Source organism: Pelophylax lessonae, assembly GCF_965119305.1.
Source record: "Pelophylax lessonae genome assembly, chromosome: 5".
Classification (NCBI taxonomy): Eukaryota; Metazoa; Chordata; class Amphibia; order Anura; family Ranidae; genus Pelophylax; species Pelophylax lessonae.
Genome location: NC_138772.1, coordinates 381,253,003 through 381,272,691, shown reverse-complemented (window position 1 = coordinate 381,272,691; position 19,689 = coordinate 381,253,003). Strand labels below are relative to the sequence as shown.

At 41.8% G+C, this 19,689-nt stretch overlaps 1 protein-coding gene across 7 annotated transcripts in view; it reads right to left on the bottom strand.

Annotated features, from left to right (window-relative positions):
* Positions 1–19,689, bottom strand: part of SPIRE1 (spire type actin nucleation factor 1) — a 294,445-nt gene that overhangs the window by 54,730 nt on the left and 220,026 nt on the right. For 4 of the 7 annotated variants that reach the window (XM_082258304.1, XM_082258305.1, XM_082258308.1 and 1 more), the window contains exons 8-10: positions 18,189–18,318; positions 15,653–15,694; positions 9,573–9,739 (exon numbers count right to left, since the gene is read on the bottom strand). In XM_082258304.1, coding sequence (XP_082114430.1) covers positions 9,573–9,739; positions 15,653–15,694; positions 18,189–18,318 — 339 coding nt within the window. The remainder of the gene's footprint in view (positions 1–9,572; positions 9,740–15,652; positions 15,695–18,188; positions 18,319–19,689) is intronic. The other 3 variants (XM_082258306.1, XM_082258307.1, XM_082258310.1) reach the window with 1 other exon arrangement.

Here is a 19,689-nt window from a genome sequence, read left to right as displayed (position 1 = left end):
TGATGTGTTAAAAAGAGGCCAGAGACGAGATCTAGGGTCTAACAGAATAAATTTGCAACAACCACCATCTAACTCTTAGAGTCCCTGCTTTTCAAGAACTTGGGGGTTCTATGGGATTTTCTAGAAAAAAAAAATGCAGATTTTACCATGTATGTTAGATACGCCAGCATTAGCCTGGGCAGCAAGTGGTTAAGGCACGGCAGTAAGGGTGCAATGCACAGTACTTTTAGCAATCAATATATTTTGTCTTAATAAAGTTAGATAATGGGTTCCAGGCATTTGTGCATCATCACTGGCATCCCATTAAACACTTCACATAAAATAAATTGTTTAATAAAAGGTCTCGTTCACATGGGGCGTATAATACCATATGCCAATGCAGAGCCACATTTACCCACACAGGGATGCACCTACACAGAGATCCATTAATGTCTATTGGGACACAGCGGCTGCATGGCCACAGCCGCTGTGTCCCAATATAACTTCCGTGTGGGTGCTTGTCCTTGAAATCAGACAGTGCGAGTTTGGGGACACGCACCCGCATTTACCCACACATATGGAAGTCAAATTGGGACACTGTTGCAGCCTCTGTGACCCAATGGACATAAATGGGACTGCCTGTTCAGGGATTCACGGAAAACCTGTGCATCTCCGTGTGGGTAAACACGGTCCTGAATGGGGATACAACACTGTACGGCCCGTGTGAACAAGGCCAATGAGTGCAAGGGGAAAAGTTCAAGGTGCATTACTCCTAGCAACCAGCATGGCTTGCTGCGAAGAATGAAGTCATGACCTAGTAAACAGAAATTAATAAACACTAATCTTCTTTTGGCTAATCTGTAATCCTGATGCACGTTTCACTCCCTAGTAAACCAGGCATTTATGGAAAGGAAATCAATCTGATTAAGTAAGAGTAATCATCGAGGAACAATTAATCCGCTAACACACAGATAACAAGGAAATGCTTGTAAGCATGCTATTGTAATATACAGCATGTAACATGAGGACACAAGTGTCAAAAAACTTCTCTCAAAGCAGGTGGAGACAGGAAAAAGTATAACTCCACAGCTTTTACTGGTATTACATATTCGGGTGTAATGCCAACAATAATCTGCATCCCTTCATTATAAGTTTCTTTGTAACCAGAAATGCTAACCATAGATAAGGTTGGTGATCATTCTTGGTCACATCCAGTGCAACTCAAAGCAGCCTCAGTAAAGAAGCAGTGTATGGAAGGAGGTTGACCCAAATAGCAGAACCCCAGAAAATTCAGAAACCGAGTCTCTTAGCCCCTTTGCAAGCAGCAAACTTGCAGACTTTCAGCTTTAATTCAAGGGGTTGAACACAAATATCAAGTACAAATTTTAGGAATTCCGACCATTTTTTAAACACTGCCCCATTTTCAGGGGCTCAAATGTAATAGGACAAATTCATAAATTCATGAATAAAATATTAATTTTTAATATTTTGTTGAGAATCCTTTATTGGCAAAGACTGTCTGAAGTCTCGAATCCATAGACATTACCAAAGACTGGGTTTAACCCCTTTCTGATGCTTTACCAGCTCTAACTGCAGCTGTCTTCAGTTGTTTGAAGGGTCATGAAGTACCGGTGAGTTTTCCAATTTGATGAAGCCCTTGTGGCTAGATCTTGAATATGGCGTCATGCTCACTGGATATTTTTACAGCTGCTCCTAGCAGGTTTTTTTTCCTGCCTCTAAACTCCCCTGCATGTTAGCCTGTGTGCCCATGCACATAAATGGATTTTTGTAAAATCTTACCGTAAAATCCTTTTCTCTTAGCTCATTGACAGACGTAGTCCTCGGTGATACAGCACCTTCGGGTTATGTTGCCTCCACAGGAGCAGGACTAGACAGGAAATTAAAATGCTCTGGCCACACCCTAGGGGCAGTCCCAGAGGGTATATCCTCTCTCTCTCTGCCTCAGCAAATCAGTTATGTCAAAAAGCAGTCTTTAGAGATTTTAACCCAACCCAACTCCAAAACAGAGGGGCGGGGACTACGTCTGTCAATGAGCTAAGAGAAAAGGATTTTACGGTAAGATTTTACAAAAATCCATTTTTCTCTATCGCTCATTGACAGACGTAGTCCTCGGTGATACAGCACCTTCGGGACGTCCCAGAGCAGTATCACAAATGAGGGGTGGGAAAATGGAAATCAAATCCCAATCTAGAAGGCCCAACCGGTGCCAACTAGAAGTTTACAATGCTCATCCTTAATGATGAGACTCAACAAAAAAGAAATTTTTCAAACAGAAAAAAACTCTCGAGGTAGACCACCGGTCTCCTCAAATTGCGGCCTGCAAAACCTTGCGGCCAAATGAGGCATCCGCCGATGCCGTCACATCAATTTTATAGAATTTTGTAAAGGTATGTACCGACGACCAGGTGGCCGCCTTACATACCTGGACCACTGACGCCTGATGGCGAAAGGCCCAGGAAGTACTGAGCGCTCGAGTGGAGTGCGCCCTAACAGGGAACGGAGGACTCTGACCCTTAATAGAATAAGCCTGTACCACCGTCTGTCTAATCCATTTGGCAATGGTCGCGGCAGATGCAGGCAAACCCTTTCTGGGGCCATCCGTGATCACAAAAAGTGAATCCGTCTTACGGAATGATTCCGTAGCTTTCAGGTATACTCTGATTGCCCGAACCACATCCAAGGAATGCAACGCATGTTCCCGATGATGCTTGGGCTGAGGACACAAGGAAGGTAGTACAATATCTTCATTCAGATGAAAATCTGAAACCACCTTAGGAAGAAAGGATGGCTTAGGATGAAGTACTACCTTATCCCTATGAATCACTAGGTATGGGGACTGGCATGATAATGCAGCCAGTTCTGACACCCTGCGAGCAGAAGTGATAGCCACCAAGAAGGCCACCTTCTGGGATAAAGTAAACAAGGGAATCTCCCTGATGTTTTCAAAGGGAGGTTTCTGTAGAACCGACAAAACTAAATTAAGATCCCAGGGCGGTAAGGGCGCGCGGACTGGTGGAGCCAGGTGCCGCACCCCCTGGATGAAATTCCGCACCAAGGACTTGGTAGCTAAAGGTTTCTGAAAGAAGATTGCTAATGCTGAAACTTGACCCTTGATGGTGCTCAAGGCTAGCTTCTGCTCAACCCCTTGTTGCAAAAAAGCCAATATTCGAGTCACCGAATAGGTACGTGGAGGAAATCCTAAAGATTCTCACCACGCAATATAAGTCTTCCATGTGTGATAATAGACCTTGCTGGAAGTCGCTTTCCTTGCTTTAATAAGGGTAGGAATGACTGAAGCTGACAACCCTCTGTCCTTCAGTACTTGGGTCTCAATGGCCAGGCCATTAAAACCAGCGACTGTAAAGCACGATGGTAAATTGGTCCTTGAGACCACAGACACTCCCTGAGACGAAGTTCCCACGGAACGTCTGCGACTAGCCTGTCCAAGTCGGCCAGGCCGGCTTGACGAGGCCAGCCTAGAATTTCTAGGACCACTGGTGCTGACTGGATCTGAACCAGGCGTCCCTAGAGCTATCTGGCCCCGACCATCCGAGAAAGTCTGGTCGTTTTCTGTTCCCACACATTTATCAGATACCGGATTGCTATCAGGAAGGGTGATCTTTTCTGGTTGAACCTCAGGGAACGAAGTCACCCGGCTAGAGGCTTCTTGGCCTGTCTGGTCAACCAGATCCGATTCCTGTGGGGGATTGAGACTAATCCTAGGAAAAGGTAAAGGAAAAGATCTATTCAGGGAACGGTGACTACCGCTCCCTGTAGTACTTAAATGTTGGAAGGGAAGAATCGCACCGGTAGTAGTAGTTGATGCTCGATCTAATGTCCTGAATACCGGTGAAAACGTCCCCCCACCCTCAACCCGGGTGGGGGCGCACCTTCAGGCTGTGTACTCCTTTGCTTCGGGTTTGGCTGAGTTGGTCCTCTGTTTGTCCGACCAGCCTTTCTTGAACCCTCCTGGAGGAGTCTTGCCTTTCCCGCTTGTTCCAGCCGGGCGTGCGAACCCTTTATGGGCGGTAAAGAAAGGTCCTCACTTGTTGCGAGGTCCCTTAGCTTTAGCAGCCTGTGGCAAAAAAGTGCTCTTGCCCCCAGTGGCATCCTTAATAATTTCATCTAGGTTGGCCCCAAATAGACGATTCCCCTGAAAGGGGAGATTCGTCAAGGTCTTTTTGGAACCTAGGTCAGCTGACCAGCATTTTAACCACAGCACACGTCTGAGGATTACCGCTGACATAGATGCATGCCCTAATAGGGGAGTAGTGTCCAAGGCTGCGTCACAGATAAACTGTAGCCCTTGTATAATCTGTTCCATCAAATCAGATGTTTCCTGGGGAATATCTTTTCCCCTAAGGTCTTGGCGTACAAATCTCGCCCATTCCGTAAGTGTCTGGGAAACTAGACAAATACCAATTACTGGTCTAAATGCTGACCCTATCAGAGAGAAGATGGTGCGGGACTCTGCTTTCATCTTTCGATCCACCGGATCCTTAAAGGACGAAGTGTCCTCCACTGGGATAACCGTGGCTTTATTCAGCCTGGAAATAGGTGGATCCACCACTGGTGGTACCGTCCATTTCTTAATGATGGATTCCTCAAACGGATAGCGTCTAGCAATACGCTTGGAAATAGTAAAGGTACGTTTAGAATGCTCCCATTCTCCTTTAATCTTATTACCAAAACACTTGGGTACAGGAAAAACCTTCACCGTTTTGATGGGCTTGTTAGTACCAAAAGGAATCTCTGTATCAGTTGCTTCTGCCGGTAAAACCTCAAGTTTTAAGGTTTCCTGCACTGCCACAACTAGTGCGTCCACCAATGCTTCTTCCTGAATTATAGCGGGAGAAGAAACGTCCTCCTCACTGTCTGAGGGAGCTTTACCTGAGGTAACAGCCCTTGCAGAGGGACCTGCAACTGCAGTGACCATCTCTGAATCTGAGTCAGAGGTGTCAGATAATATAGGGGTAGGCGGGGGTCGCTTCCTTGACCCTCGTCCCTGACAGGCCGCCTCCACCCGAGCCACCATAGACTCCAAAATTGCTGTAAATGCCTCTACACTCTGTGCACCGGCGGGTCCCGTGGCCCCCTCGAGGGAAACAGGTGGGGGAATTTGTGTGGCAGGGTCCATGATTATTCCAGTAACTTCCCGGATAATATAATTCAAAAATAAAAAACTTTTTTTTTTTTTTTTCACAGACCCCCAGCGCCACAAAAGCCCCTTAGTGTTACCTGCTAGGGATCTCTATCGATCGAGAGAGAGAGAGAGATAGACCCCCAGACTCACCACTTGATGCTCAGAGTTTAACTGCAACAGGTTACAGCGCTGTCTTGACAAACAGGAAGTCTTTTGGCTGGCTGCCCAGGAAGAAAGGAGGCGGCTCCGCCCCTCTGCACGCCTTCCGGCGCCTCCCCTAGCTCCACGAGGTGTTTGGATCACCTCAAACATGGCCGCCCCCATGCTGGAGACACGAGGCTACGCCAAAATGGCGGCTCGTGCAATCCAGCAAAAAAAATGGCGGCGGCCTGTACCGAATAGCGGTGTGCTGCAGGGCACACAACACTATCTCTGCATGGGGATTTTTGGCGTGGTTGGCGGTACCGGCCCTGGCGGACCTCATGGCCTTCGGAAGGCCTGCTATAGCTGGAGATTTGACTAGGAAGGCAGTCTACATGTCCGTGGCTTCTGACTGGTAGGTACCTTATTCTTATCACAGTAAGATTCCCACACTGCCACTGATTACAATCTTTTAAACATGTATACAATTAGATTGTTAGCTCCCAAACCAAGCCTCCTGGCTTTTTGCACATAAAATCACACTCAAAGTAGGGGGATCTGTGCCATGTTATAGGATAGAGGGGGACTCTATCTACCATACAGAGAGGGGCCCGCGTTCACCACAAGACCCGTCAGGGGGAAAAGGGGGAACATACTACTCACCATACCGGAACCAGGCGGGCACCAACTCCTGACAGTATCCCTCTCCACCGGGGCGGGAGGGCTGTCGACCAATACGGACGCCGTGACTCATGGTCTTTGGAGTTTCAGCGAGACGTCTAACTCGCGGGGTCAGTCCCTTAATGGGACTTTGTCGCGGCCGACCCAGCGCGGAGCTATGGCCTGCACGCGCTCGTAGGCTGAACTGGGGTGACCACCGGATCTCAACATCCAGCCCGTCGCCCAGTTCAGCTTTCTTGCTTGAAGATCTCACAGGAACACTGGAGAAAAAAGCTGTCTAAAAAATCTTTTTAAGAAAAAAATCTTGCCAGGACCGAAGATCCCAGCAAGGTATCTAGGTCCTTACTCCTAACTAGACAGAAAATAACTGATTTGCTGAGGCAGAGAGAGAGAGGATATACCCTCTGGGACTGCCCCTAGGGTGTGGCCAGAGCATTTTAATTTCCTGTCTAGTCCTGCTCCTGTGGAGGCAACATAACCCGAAGGTGCTGTATCACCGAGGACTACGTCTGTCAATGAGCGATAGAGAAATAGACTTTTAGTAGCGTTACTGGCAGGAGAGTTTAGAGGCAGAGGCAGGAAAAAAAGCAGCAGGGTTTGGGCAGAAAAAAACGATTGACACTTTTAAACACATCTAAACGGGTAGTAATACTAGACGAGTTTAGTGCTTGAGCGTTAATTCAGTTCAATGACCAGAATACATTTTTTATTCAATTAAATCAATTAACGCCCAGACGATTGGCGCCTGTAAACGCTTGTAAAAGCGTCAGGTGTTTTTTTTTTTTTCAAAAACGGTTTGCTTCTAGGAGAGTTTAAAAAAAAAAAAAATTCCAGTGTGTACGAGGCCTGAGAGTAAAGCTGAATGCACACTACACAACTTTCTTTAGATTTTTTCCTTTAGATTTACCAAAACCATATAATAGGCGGTCAAACCTAAACTTTCAATTTGTATGCAACCAGGCAGGCCCTTCCACTACAGTTGTATAGTGTGTATCCAGCCGTACACAGGCACAGCACAAAGCACTTTGGATTGGCGGCACTGGGCACTTTTTCTACAGCTCTTTGAATTGTAAAATGTTTTAACACTTTGATTATTTATTGCAGCACATTATTTTGTGGGACTCTTATTGATGTACACATATTTATAATCATTTTATATACTGCACTGTGAGTATAGCTATAATTGAATCGGACACTGGCATTAAAACACAGCGGCTGAGATATTTGATGTGAATTTCTTGATGCTGGAGTTCTATCAGGTACAAAAACTAGCTGCAGTAAAATTAATGTAATCATTTTTATCAAATGTATAAATGCATTCGTTTTCTATATTATCTGCCTGAAGTTTAGCTTTATGTAACAAACATAGCGAGTAGCAGAATGATCAGCTTCTGTAAGAACAAAAAATGTTGTCTACTAGTGACTCCAGATAAAGATCAGTTATCCACAAGTAGCAGTCAGAAAATGCAATGTCAGGAGCATTTTGCCATAATGTGAGAAGGCTGTAATTCCAGGTGTCTAGCCTTGTGAAAGTAACCTTGCAGACATATATGTACATACTGTAAATACCTGTAACATATCTGAAAGCCAGCTATTGCTTCTGTTTACATTACAAAATGGAAAAGGCTCTTTGAGCGCTCTCACAAAACAGTGGTATAATCTTTAAAGCCGAACATGTATATAAATAAAAAATGTAATATATTATGTTGTGTATTAAAAAAAAAAAATGTTTTATATTACATATAACCAGCATAAGTAACTGAATAAGCAATCTTAAGGGTTTGCACACTAGTAGACAGAGAATCAGCGCTATAAGCCAATTGGGGCTTTTATGCATTGCACAGAGCTGTCATTCTAAAGGCCCGTACACACGATAAGAAAATCTGAAGGGAAATTTCGTCCAACGACCGATCTGCCGATTTTCGGATAGTTAGTATGGTGCTTTCGACAGCCGACTCCGACTTTTCGGGCGAAAAAATCCTGATGTGCAGGCTATAAAATTTTTATCGTCCGTCAACACAACATCTGATTTTTGTCTCATTAGTATAGTTTTCGATGGAAAAAAATATTAAGAGCAAGACTAGGCATGCTCAGAGATGAAAGAACACATACAAAAAAAATCCAACACATGACATCACTTCTGAAGCAGAATTCTGTCCTACGGGAAAATTTGTATGAAAATGACCTCTTCACTTCCCACATCAGACTAGCATGCCACAAAAAACGGACGACAGATCGTTCGATAATCTGATCGTGTGTACGGGGCTTAACTCTTGAAACATGTTTATCAGGCAGGGAGAGTACACAGATCGCCTAATCAGCATGCTGCTACTCCTTCATTGTCCAGTCTCAGACTGGGGTAGGTCCCAGACCAGGTAGTTTTGATTAGCTGCAGTGTAATCTTCAGAAGTATCCAGGACCTGGCTTTTTGTCTGGCAGGGTGCTTGGATCAAGAGAGTGAACAAAGTTTAAAATTCCTGGGCATGAAAACAGTTCAACTGTGTGTTTTCCCCTAAAATCCACCTTTAAAGCGGGCATACAAGTAATGATGCAGAACACACGTAAGACCAATGTGGATGTATAATAAATATGTAAAGGGCTGCATAAAGCGACAGCGCTATACAAGTACCTGTAATAAAGAAATCAATAAATAGTGACATCTCCAAATCTCTGAGATCTAGAACTGCAGAGATACAGCTATGAGGGTTAAAAAATAGACGAGGCAGCAGCCTATTGCATTAGGATGTGCACCTCAAATGTATTAAAACATGGATGTTAATAGGGTAGAGGTTGGTGTCAGTAGGGCAGTGGACGGTGTCCATAGTTTTTTATTTCTACTCATTTTTTTTTTATTATTTCTTGCAATTTTTTTTTAGAAGCCCCGTTGAGGGGCTTTGGTGAAATATCAGCAGGGGGAATCTGCGCCGCAAGAGGAAATTAGGTTGTGCCCGGGCCAACTGGCACATCCCCTGTGCATGCCCATTGGCATTGCACTTTTTCAAGAGGAATTCAAGACAAAAAGGTAGATTTTTCCAGATAGTACCCAGATACATTTAACATTTCGAGATATTCCATATAACATAGCAGATATTTACTTTTTAGGTTTAGGTCCACTTGCAGACATTATAACTTAGCAGGTTTACTTGAGAGATATTTGCTTCGTATTTAGCTTTAATTACTTTTTCTAACACTAGCACCCATGCGTAGGCTGTATACAAGAGGCCAATTGTGTGAATACTGCTGCTGTGTCAAATGCTTGAATTTAAACACCACACTAGGAATTGACGTTTGAGGTTGGACAGCTGACATGCAGGGAGTGTCAGACTTCACGTGATTGTTGAACTATATCTACATAGATGATCATACAGTACATTTTTTTTTTATTTTTGTGAAAATGGTCTTTTCATTTTTCGATGTTACCAGAGTTTATTATCAGAGTTTACACATTTTTTTTTTTGACTGATCAAAATGGGAACATGTCCCTGAATGGTGAGATGAGCTGCCAATACTAACGTCAAGAACAGCAGTCTGTACTTCTACCACTATAAATCAAGGTTGGTTTTCTGTAACCAGGAAGGCAACCAGAGATGGCGAAAAAGGGGCTTACCTCTGACTCTGAACTGTCCAGCTCAGCCAGGGTTGGAGCTTTTAGAAGCTTCTTTCGTTGAACAGTCACTTGTGTGGAACGACCATGAACTCTGGAAGACTCGGCCACACCACCATTTAACACTGTGCTCTCTGGCTGCTTTCTTGTGACTTCAGGAGTAGAAACATCTGAGGCACAAAAGAAGAAATGATTTACATTTACATAATGCAACAGAAACATGCCATGAAACACACAAGATGGAAATAGCTTTTGTATCGTGGTTACATAAGAAACATTAAATTCTATTGTTACAGGGAAATGATCTTTATTTTAAGCTATTTATTTTATATGTTATGAATGTTTACTGAACAAAACAAGTCATGTTCCTAATTCCAAAAGAACCAGACTATAAAATAAATTACATAATAATATGGGCAAATAAAGCAGATTCCATTCTTAATCTGGATAGTCTGCTTCAAATACAAGCCATTTTAATTGAACTACCAGCATCACAAAACATTACTAGGATGGCCAGTAAATTGTTCAGTGGCAAGGACCATCTTACAGATCCAGGCAAAGAATTTGACAAGATGAGTATTTTTCAAAATGTGGGACCAGCACTATTGATGGTGATCATTACCAATATGGACAGCACATTGCAAAGCCAGGGTTTAGAGGAGTGCAATATCTCCCTTATAGGAGAATATGCTGACAGTGCTAGATACCAGAAAGTGCACATTTATTTAACTAATAAGTTGAACAGTTAGCCACAGACATCGGAGGATGAGCAAATGTGATACAAGCATCCTCAGATCATTTTACCCACAAATTGACCCTACATGTTCATGTTCACATTACCTAAGAGTGTGGGCTGAATGCCATATAAATGAAGGAGTTTGGATGAGTACCGGAAAACTATTTAGGACAAGGTTTTCAATTTTTTCTAACCCATACCAAGTCATTATCTTTCCATAGGTGTGTCAGCCAGGTATGTTTGTCACTGTCCACAAACATAAAATCATTGCCTATTCTGGCAATAATAAAGCAGGAAGGAAAGAATGCTTGGTTGTGGCTATGGCAGTGAAACAATGTAATGTTGGTGGTACAGAGGGTATTCAGGCAGTACAAAGTGTATGGTGGCCTTGCAGCACCTTTTATGTGCACAAATGCATGCAGAAAACTTTGTATTGTGTAAATTATAGGACCTATATTTTGTTGAGCATGTCCTGCCAGTAGCATTAAATCATTTGATCCATATTCTTTGATTTTAAAACACAAAATCTTTAAAAACGTAAAAAGTGAAACACTAAAAAGGTATCATTCACAGGTGACATAACATAAAACAATCAAAAAGTATGTTTGCATACAATCACAGAGAACTATTCATATGTAACACACTATTTACTTGGATAAACAGTGGATAAATAGCAAGAATTAAAAGTTAATTTAGGAAGTAGCCATCGTTTTCCCAAAAAGTCTGCCAGGCCTTGGAACGTGAAAAGGATTGCAAAAATGCTAAACTATACAGCTTGCATCAAAGAAATCAAAGATGATTTAGTAGAGAAACAAAACAAAAATAATACTACTATGCTAAATATGAGTAAAACAAACATTTACACAACACAGTAGCAATGTAGACCAAAACTTAGCAACCAAAAAATTAGCCACTAGTAATAGTTGCGAGACTGCTAAAAACGGATTCCAATTCACTGTGCTAACCAATTTAAGGTTAGGGTTTAGGGTTTATTACTAAGGTATTTTCAGCATGGGTCTGAGAATTAATCTATTGGTTTGTTGTTGAGATAGATAGATATATATATATATATATATATATATATATATTATATACTCTGCATATAGTATATAATCCTTATTTGTTAATGTGATACCAAGGTTTGTCATAGACCCAACCACACTACATAATGTTTCTGCTAAGCAACCTACACATAACATGCATGATCATTTATGCTGAGCATGCCATCCAGTGAGCATTTACCCCTGTAGCTAAACTAAAAAAATATAAAATAAAATAAAAAAGGGTTGGAGTACATAAAAAAGTCAGCTGTGAAATGTGTGACTGGCATAGCTGGTCTAGAGGCCAGATGATATAAGTGGTGCCTTGATTAGTATACAAGCGATTACAGTACAATATAGAAAGCATGCCAATGACATGTCTTGACATACACTTTCAGCTAATACAGAAAAATTCTTGTAACAGGTCAGGCAAAAGTCAGTGTGGCCTAGCCACCAACAACAAATTTTTGTAGCCTAGAATAATTATTCGCAACAAATGAAAAGGTTAAAGGAGCCAGTTGTAAATTTTTCTATATATGCTCTGGCTACCCGGCCCCTGAGGTTTGTCCATCCCTGTCATAAATTTTTGCTTTAAAAAGAAAATGGTCTAAAAATGATGTATATTTGCAGCTATATTTTTTCTCCCCAGACACCACAATAAAGGACAGATTTTTGTACAAGACTGTGAAGTGAAATAAAAAAAAAAATTAATGAATAATGGTAAAAAAAAAAAAAAAAAAAAAAAAAAACAATTCTCTCATGGTCAGGAATGATTAGAGATCTAAGTTAGAGTTCCCCAACAAGGAAGAGGTACTGTAATTCAAAATGAAAATACTATATGAACCCATAAATAGAGCAATTATGTTAAACCCTTACAATGTCACCCAAAAGTTCAGAAGCTATATGTGGCTCTCCGTTTCCTTTGATGTTATTCATAGCACCCTCCAAGCAGATCCAGCAGTATTATACATTTATAAGCAAATAACGCCCACACATCAATGATATCACTTCTTTTCACAAAACTTTATTCAGTCAAGCATGTATGCACGCTACATGTCCCTGTATAGATTCTCTACGACTAAGCCCATAATGGTGAAACGTGCCAAAGATGGGTGGTTCCCAGGTGGGCAAAATGCATGGGTACAAATAAAATATGAAGATTATTTGGTGTTCTAACATATGCTGACCCACCCTGTTCCAAAAAAATGCTAACCATCTGGAAATATCCAAAGGAACAGTGATGCTTTTGTTAAACTAAAGTTGAAGATACGACCATACATGTCACATGCTCTTAACTGTAAAGCTATCCCACACAGACATTAATCCATCTCTGTTTTCTAAGATGTTCAGTGGTGTTGCATTCATAAAAACAAATGCTAGATATTGAGGGATGGACATCTACTTCTACATTAAAGAAAATTAATATGTAATGTATACCTGTGCATGCTTGTTAAATAAAAACAAAATTATTATATTTTTTGTCCTGCAGTTTTGGAAATCCACTGGTTTAAACATTTTCAAGCACTATCACAATCTAGAAGTGCTTAGGCTCCATTCACACCTGGGCGTTTTCAGCTCCAAAAACGCTCAAAAGAAACACTTCCAAAACGCCCAACAAGTAAAACCCCATTAATTTAAATGCCCCCTGTTCACATCTGAGCGTTTTGCAAAACGCCTGTAGCTGAAAAAAGTACATGAGCTTCTTTTTGGGCTGATTACCAGCGTTTTTGATAGATGTCAATGAAAAACGCCTGAAAAAATCGCGGTAAAATCGCTACGCTCAAGTGTGAATGCAGCCTTAGTGTGGACTTTGTGGATCCTAATAATGGATTCACAGAAACAAGTATTATTTTCAGGTGGTTTTACCTAAAAGCCCTCAAATGCTGTGGGTGAGATAATGCATTTTACTATATTTTTTAGTGTTTCTTTCAAGAAAAAAAACATCAGTCAACATTGTCCATTTTGCTTTGCAAAAGTAAAAAAAAAAAAATGACTAAATTAATTGTATTATGTTTCAAGTTTACCATACGTGGCTCTGATGCTGATTAACTATTAGACTCAGAGTGATAAACCATTAATGAAAGGTCGCTGTCAGTGGAAATTTTGGTTTGCTGGTAATGTGATCGCTACCATCAGCATTCAAAAAAGTACAGTCTGACAAAGATCAAAGGCCCCTTAGTGACAGTCAGCATACCAAGACATTTTGGACAATTTCATGCTCTCGAGATTGTGAGAACAGTTTAGGGATGGCCCCGTCTTGTTCCAATATGACTGAGTACCAGTGCACAAAGCAAAGTCCATAAAGTCATAGATGAGCGAGTTTGGGATGGAGGAACTGGACTGGCCTGCACAGAGTCCTGACCGCAACCAGATAGAACAACTTTGGGATGAATAAGAGCACAGACTGTGAGCCAGGCCTTCTCCACATCATTGCCTGACCTCACAAATGCGCTTCTGGAAGAATGGTCAAACATTCCCATAGACACACTCCTAAACCTTGTGGACAGCTTTCCCAAAAGAGTTGAAGCGATTATAGCTGCAAAGGGTGGGCCAACTCAATATTGAACCCTACGGACTAAGACTGGGGTGCCATTAAAGTTCAAGTGCTTGTAAAGGCAGGTGCCCCAATACTTTTGGGAATATAGTGTATATGTGCACACTTGTGCTTATTCAATACTTAGAGATTCTTTCCTGCCTTCCGGGTCCTCTGCTCCCTTAGCAGGGTCTCGCCATGGCTGTGGGCTCTGATGCCCTGTGCCCGCCCCCAGGCTGTGCCATCATACCTTTTAGGATCCACCACAAGTAATGAGTCATTTGTATAGGTATACTAACAATTTTGAAAACTATGTATAATTCTATTTAGTATGTTTTTGATTGAAGCCAAGAACTGGCAAAAAATTGACTTGGCAGACCTGGCTACCGGAATCATACAGTCTTGGCAACTAGCTACCTCATTTACCACTTCCCGCTAGCCGAATAGTAAAATGACAGCAGGCGGGATGCACTCCTGTTCTGGGACGTCATATGACGGCGCCCCAGAAACCCGGCACACACCCCAATCTCGATAAAGAGCCGATGAGACCATATCTGTACCCATGTGATCAGCTGTGTCCAATCACAGCCGGTCACATGTAAACAAAAGTGCAGAGTGTGTGGCAAGGAGAGCCGATCAGTGGCATCTTCTTGCAGGGAAGACCTGCACAGGTAATCAGGGCACTAATCATTAGTGCCCTGATTACATTACAACCCCAGCAGTGCCAATCAGTGACACCACTCAGTGGCCATTAGTGATACCAGTCAGTGCTGCCTTTCAGTGACGATCAGTGCCCATCAGTGCGGGATATTAGTGCCTCCTCATCAGTGCCCATCAGTGCAGCCTATCAGTGCCCATCAGTGCCATCTCATCAGTGAAGGAGAAAAATTACTTATTTACAAAAAGTTAACCGACAAAAAACGAACAAAACTTTTTCTTTTTTCAAAATTTTCAGCCTTTAGTTTTTTTTTTAGCAAAAAAAAAAAAAAACAACCCAGTAGTGATTAAATACCACCAAAAGAAAGCTCTATGTGTGTGAAAAAAAATGACAAAAATGTAATTTGGGTACAGTGTTGCATGACCTGGCAATTGTCATTAAAAGTGTGACAGTGCTGAAAGTCGAAAATAGGCCTAGGCAGGAGCTGGGTGAAAGTGCCCAGTAGGCAAGTGGTTAAACGAATACAATGTGGATAGACTTCTGGTATTCCAAGTACATGTGATAATACTATGAGGATATATATTTAAACACTATTTTAATGTTGAACAATACATTTAATATGTTTTATAATTGTGTGTGGTCTCCCATATTGAGCCAATAAAGTCATTTGTTTTGGTCGGTACCTGACATTTGTCAGACCATACTTTTTTACATGCTAAGCTTGGATGCGGCCTTTAGTCAAAAATGTATTTAACGAACATCAGCAGTTTCTCTTATCCTGGGTCAAGGGGTCTCGGCCTGAAATGTGAGATGTTAATAGGAATCGAGGACACAAAAACAAGTTCTTTCCCTGCTCTACCTTGGATTTTATATTAAGATAGCATTTACATACTCGAATGAAAGCAAGGCATTAAAAGACCTACAAAAGGACACTTAACTCATAATATGAGCATACTGCTAGGTCCTCTCATTTCAGAGCAAAGACTCAAGTTATCTGAAGTGATTGGTTTCTAGCTTATTTCTGACCATGACAGAAAGAAAAGACTATTCCCACAAATGAGCACATAAAAAAATGTACCACAACATCCACAACAATACGCCAGGTGCACATTTTACCTGACAAGTCAAAACTGTGAGACATGCTAAGGGGCCGCATTACTGGAAAAACAAAAATAGTCTGTTAGGATACATATATAAAAGAATAAACACTAAAACATTTCAGATTACATGGTGCTATGTAGCAGTATCTGAAATGTGGAGGAGGTTAAACTAAAAGTACAACAAATCAGGCTTTGTAATACATAAACTGTCAGAGAATAAAATAAGCTGGATTTATAGCTCAATAACACACTTAAAATAAGGCAATTTAGGAAATGTAAGTAAAAGCTACACGTTAAAAACTAAAATATGAATTATTTATAGGGATGATCACACTCTTTAAAGCTGAACTCCAAGCTAAATAAGCATGTTCTAAATTCAACATGTGTACAGTATTCTCACTTGAATCTTGGTGTCCTTTGGGTATTTTTTTCACATCTGTGCGGTACAGGCGGTCCCCAGGTTACAAACAAGTTAGGTTCTGTAGGTTTGTTCTTAAGTTGAATTTGTTTGTAAGTCGGATCAGGTACGTTATTTAGGTGTAGCTCAAGGCAAAAAAATTATTTTATTTTTTACATTTTTGGGTAGCATAGGGAAGGGTTAAGACCCCGATAACATTTGTTTTGGTGTTTGTGCCCCTGTTCTGAATATTTCACCCCACTTTCTATCCCTATGACAATTGGAGTTTGAAAGTTTCGACAAGGATTGGTGATAAAGCTTCAGTGGATACACCTTTTCCCATGATGGCTCTTACAGGAGTGAATTTCCCTTCCTAGGGGTAGATTTCCTTTCACTTCCTGTTGTCTCCCTTCATTTGTAAGTAGGAGTCGTTTGTAAGTAAGATGTTTGTAACCCAAGGACCACCTGTAATCAAAAAAACTCCTCTTACACTTTGCCTTTCCTGGATTCCTGTAATAAAGACCGGTCACTGCTGCTCTCTCTCACTTTTTGCAGGGCAATTGGTCTTGCGTCCACCCCCCTGCTGTAGTTTTTTGCTAGCCGGGCGCAGTAGGTAGGCCTGGTGGGTCTCTCTCCCGACACCTCTGCTCAGGCCCCACACAGCACAAGGATGATGTCACCACTGCTTTTACAAGGAAATCAAGCTGGGCTCAGGTGTGTTCGGGATCCTAATCCCAACCCACCTGCCCAATTCCACACTGCTAATCACAGACAGTGAGGCATTTTCCGGTCTGCAGCTGCACAGACCAGGAAATGTCTCATTGCCTGTGATTAGCGGTGTGCATGGTCGGCTTCCTGGCGGGATCGGGTAGGGACTAGAATCCCAAACACATCTGAGTCCATCTCTGCATGGAAACATCTGGATTTGGATATGGATTTGGTGCACGCAAATTCATTTAAATCCATGGTTGATATAGTGCATTATATTTAAATCAATCTTTTTGGTGTCTGGAGTTTAACATTAAACTACTACATTCTGATTATTAATGTCTTATGTTCCAGCACTTTTACCAGTTTTAGTCCAACCAAACTGCTCTTTATACCTCCTGTCTTTAGAAGTAACATCTTGTTTCGTTTCTGGCTTCACCAACCCCATCACTACAAAAAATTCACCAACTATGCACATTCATTGTCATTACATATCTGGTAAATTTAGTTGGTCTAGCAAATTAAAATATGACTTTGTGTAAAAGCCACTATTCAGTCTAATAGAGGCTTTCAAATCCACCTACCAATCTGCACTGTCATTCAAAATTGGAGCAAACCTGATGGGGAACCAGCGTCTCGGTTCCCCGTCAGGCCCACCCACCCAGTGACAAGTCATTTCCCAAATATGTAAATTGATCTTTGATTTGGTGTAAGCCATTCCACTGGTTGATTACGCTGTGTAATCATCTACTCGTTGCTGGATGTTGGAGATATTTAATTGATCCCTGTTTGAGCGAGCTGCCTTCTGATAAGGAGACTAGATGTAAACACTGTGGTGTGGTGTGCTGTAATTTCACACTGAAGCTGGTGCGGAGGGGGGTCTCATCTCTTTCTTTCAACATACGTTTTGGACTGCATATGTTTATAAGTTTTAGCGCTGCATATGGACCCTTTATCCCCAATATAGGCATTGACATCACCTGTATCCCTAGACCTTTTGTTTACATTTAGCTTTTGCCCAGGAATTTTGCAGCTGACAGTTAAATGGGGCTGGGGATACAGCTCTGTGTGGGAAGCTGTAACAGAAATGACAATATCCTTATATCTAACACAAGTAAATGTTATTTTATTTTGTAGGCCTGACAAAGAGTAATAACGTATAGTTACCTGTAGCAACAATTATATATTTTAGGGATTTAAAAGCAGTCATAAATTTCTCATTGGTTGCTCTTATTAAACCAAATTCACAGTGTTAAGAGTCAAAGCCTTCAGTATTATACACTCACCCAATTATACCTCGGCCTATTAAAAAAACAAAAACAAAGAAGCCGCATACATAATTTCCATTGTAATGCTCACTGGTTTTCCAAGCTCACTTCTGACAAAGACTTTTAGAAGCAAGTTATACCAATTGCCAGGTCTGCCAAACTTCCTACTGCTTTCTTACCAAGCCTGCTACGCCTAATTTCATCGGGAGAAACAGGACGTAGTTTTCTCTCAGATTTAATCTCTTCCAGTATCCGTTCATGCAGACTTCGAGGGCGAGGTGGTGTGGGTTTTAATTTTCTTGCAGATACCTGCAAAAACAAAAAAAGAAGAAAAATCAGCATTTCTTGTATCTCTTCCCCTCCCCAACGGCCTTTCCTCCTTACTTTCTTCCCTACCCTTGTTCCTTCCAATTTGTGCTCGTTTTCTTTAGGTTGGGATGAAACTATGTAATTTGACTCATTAATGTTATGCGTATGGATTATTACCTTGCAATGTTTACTAATCATTCCTTTGCGCAATGTATGTGCCCCCTTTTGACACATTTATACACATTATCATTTACAAACACACGCAAAGGCCCCGAGATGTCTCGTCTTTCACCTCAGGGCTTTTATATATGGCAGCACCATGTCCTTGCGGGCCATGGCTATTGGAAAGCGTGGCGCACATTGAGACCTACGTCATCGGTCTGCAGCCCGGCCTCTTAGTCAGCGGTTCTGAAACGTTGGGCACTGCTGTGCATGCACAGCAGCGCCCAATGCCACTGTAGCCGGGGGGGGGGGGATCATCCTGGATGCCAGTTCTGGAAGCGTGCATGGCTGGACGTAACCGCCAAGATCCATATAGTCCACTTAGCCACAAGCACACCAGTTCCTAATTTACTAATGTTTCCACTTGATTTGGTAGGGGGGCAGGCTGAATGCCACCACATCCCCATATGCACATATATTTGTATGAGCAAGGGCTCTCTATACCTCTGCAGGCTCCATTCTGGACATGACTGTGAACAGGTCACAATACTGCACATGTAAGTACGGTCTAGGGGAATGCTTGTTTGCATTGGATGCCTATAATTCCAATGGATCTGGCACTTTTGGCTAGGCAACAATTGGAGTCTCCTTTATGCTCCCTTTGTCAATTTTCTTTAGATATATATCAGATATGTTACAATACCTATTATTACCACTACTATGGTCTTATTAGGACTGGTTTCTATTTTTTATGATCCTTATGGGTGCACAATGTGGCAGAACCCTTGAGCATTTGCTCTTTCAACCCCCTTTCTACCTTTGGACAATATACATACGGGCTTCGCTTGGGGCAACAGTCCAAAACGGGATCACAATGGGGCATATATCCAGGAGCCAACCTGCAATTCTTTGACCCGATTGTATAAGTGTGAGTATACAGCACTATATCTGCCATGATGATTGTATACATTTTGTTATGATGAAACGGCCTTTGATAAACTACATATATTGACATATATACTTTGCATTTAGAGACCTGAGTACCCTTTTCCCATTTTCCCTTGAAGAAGGAATTTTTTATGTTCTGAAACCTGTTGGGTATGGATGTGTCAGTGTGAACCTCTGTTGGGTTGGAGATCTACATCCTTTGACCCACCTGGCTTCACTGACTAAACCTATGGTACACGTGTACTTTCATGCATGGCCTAT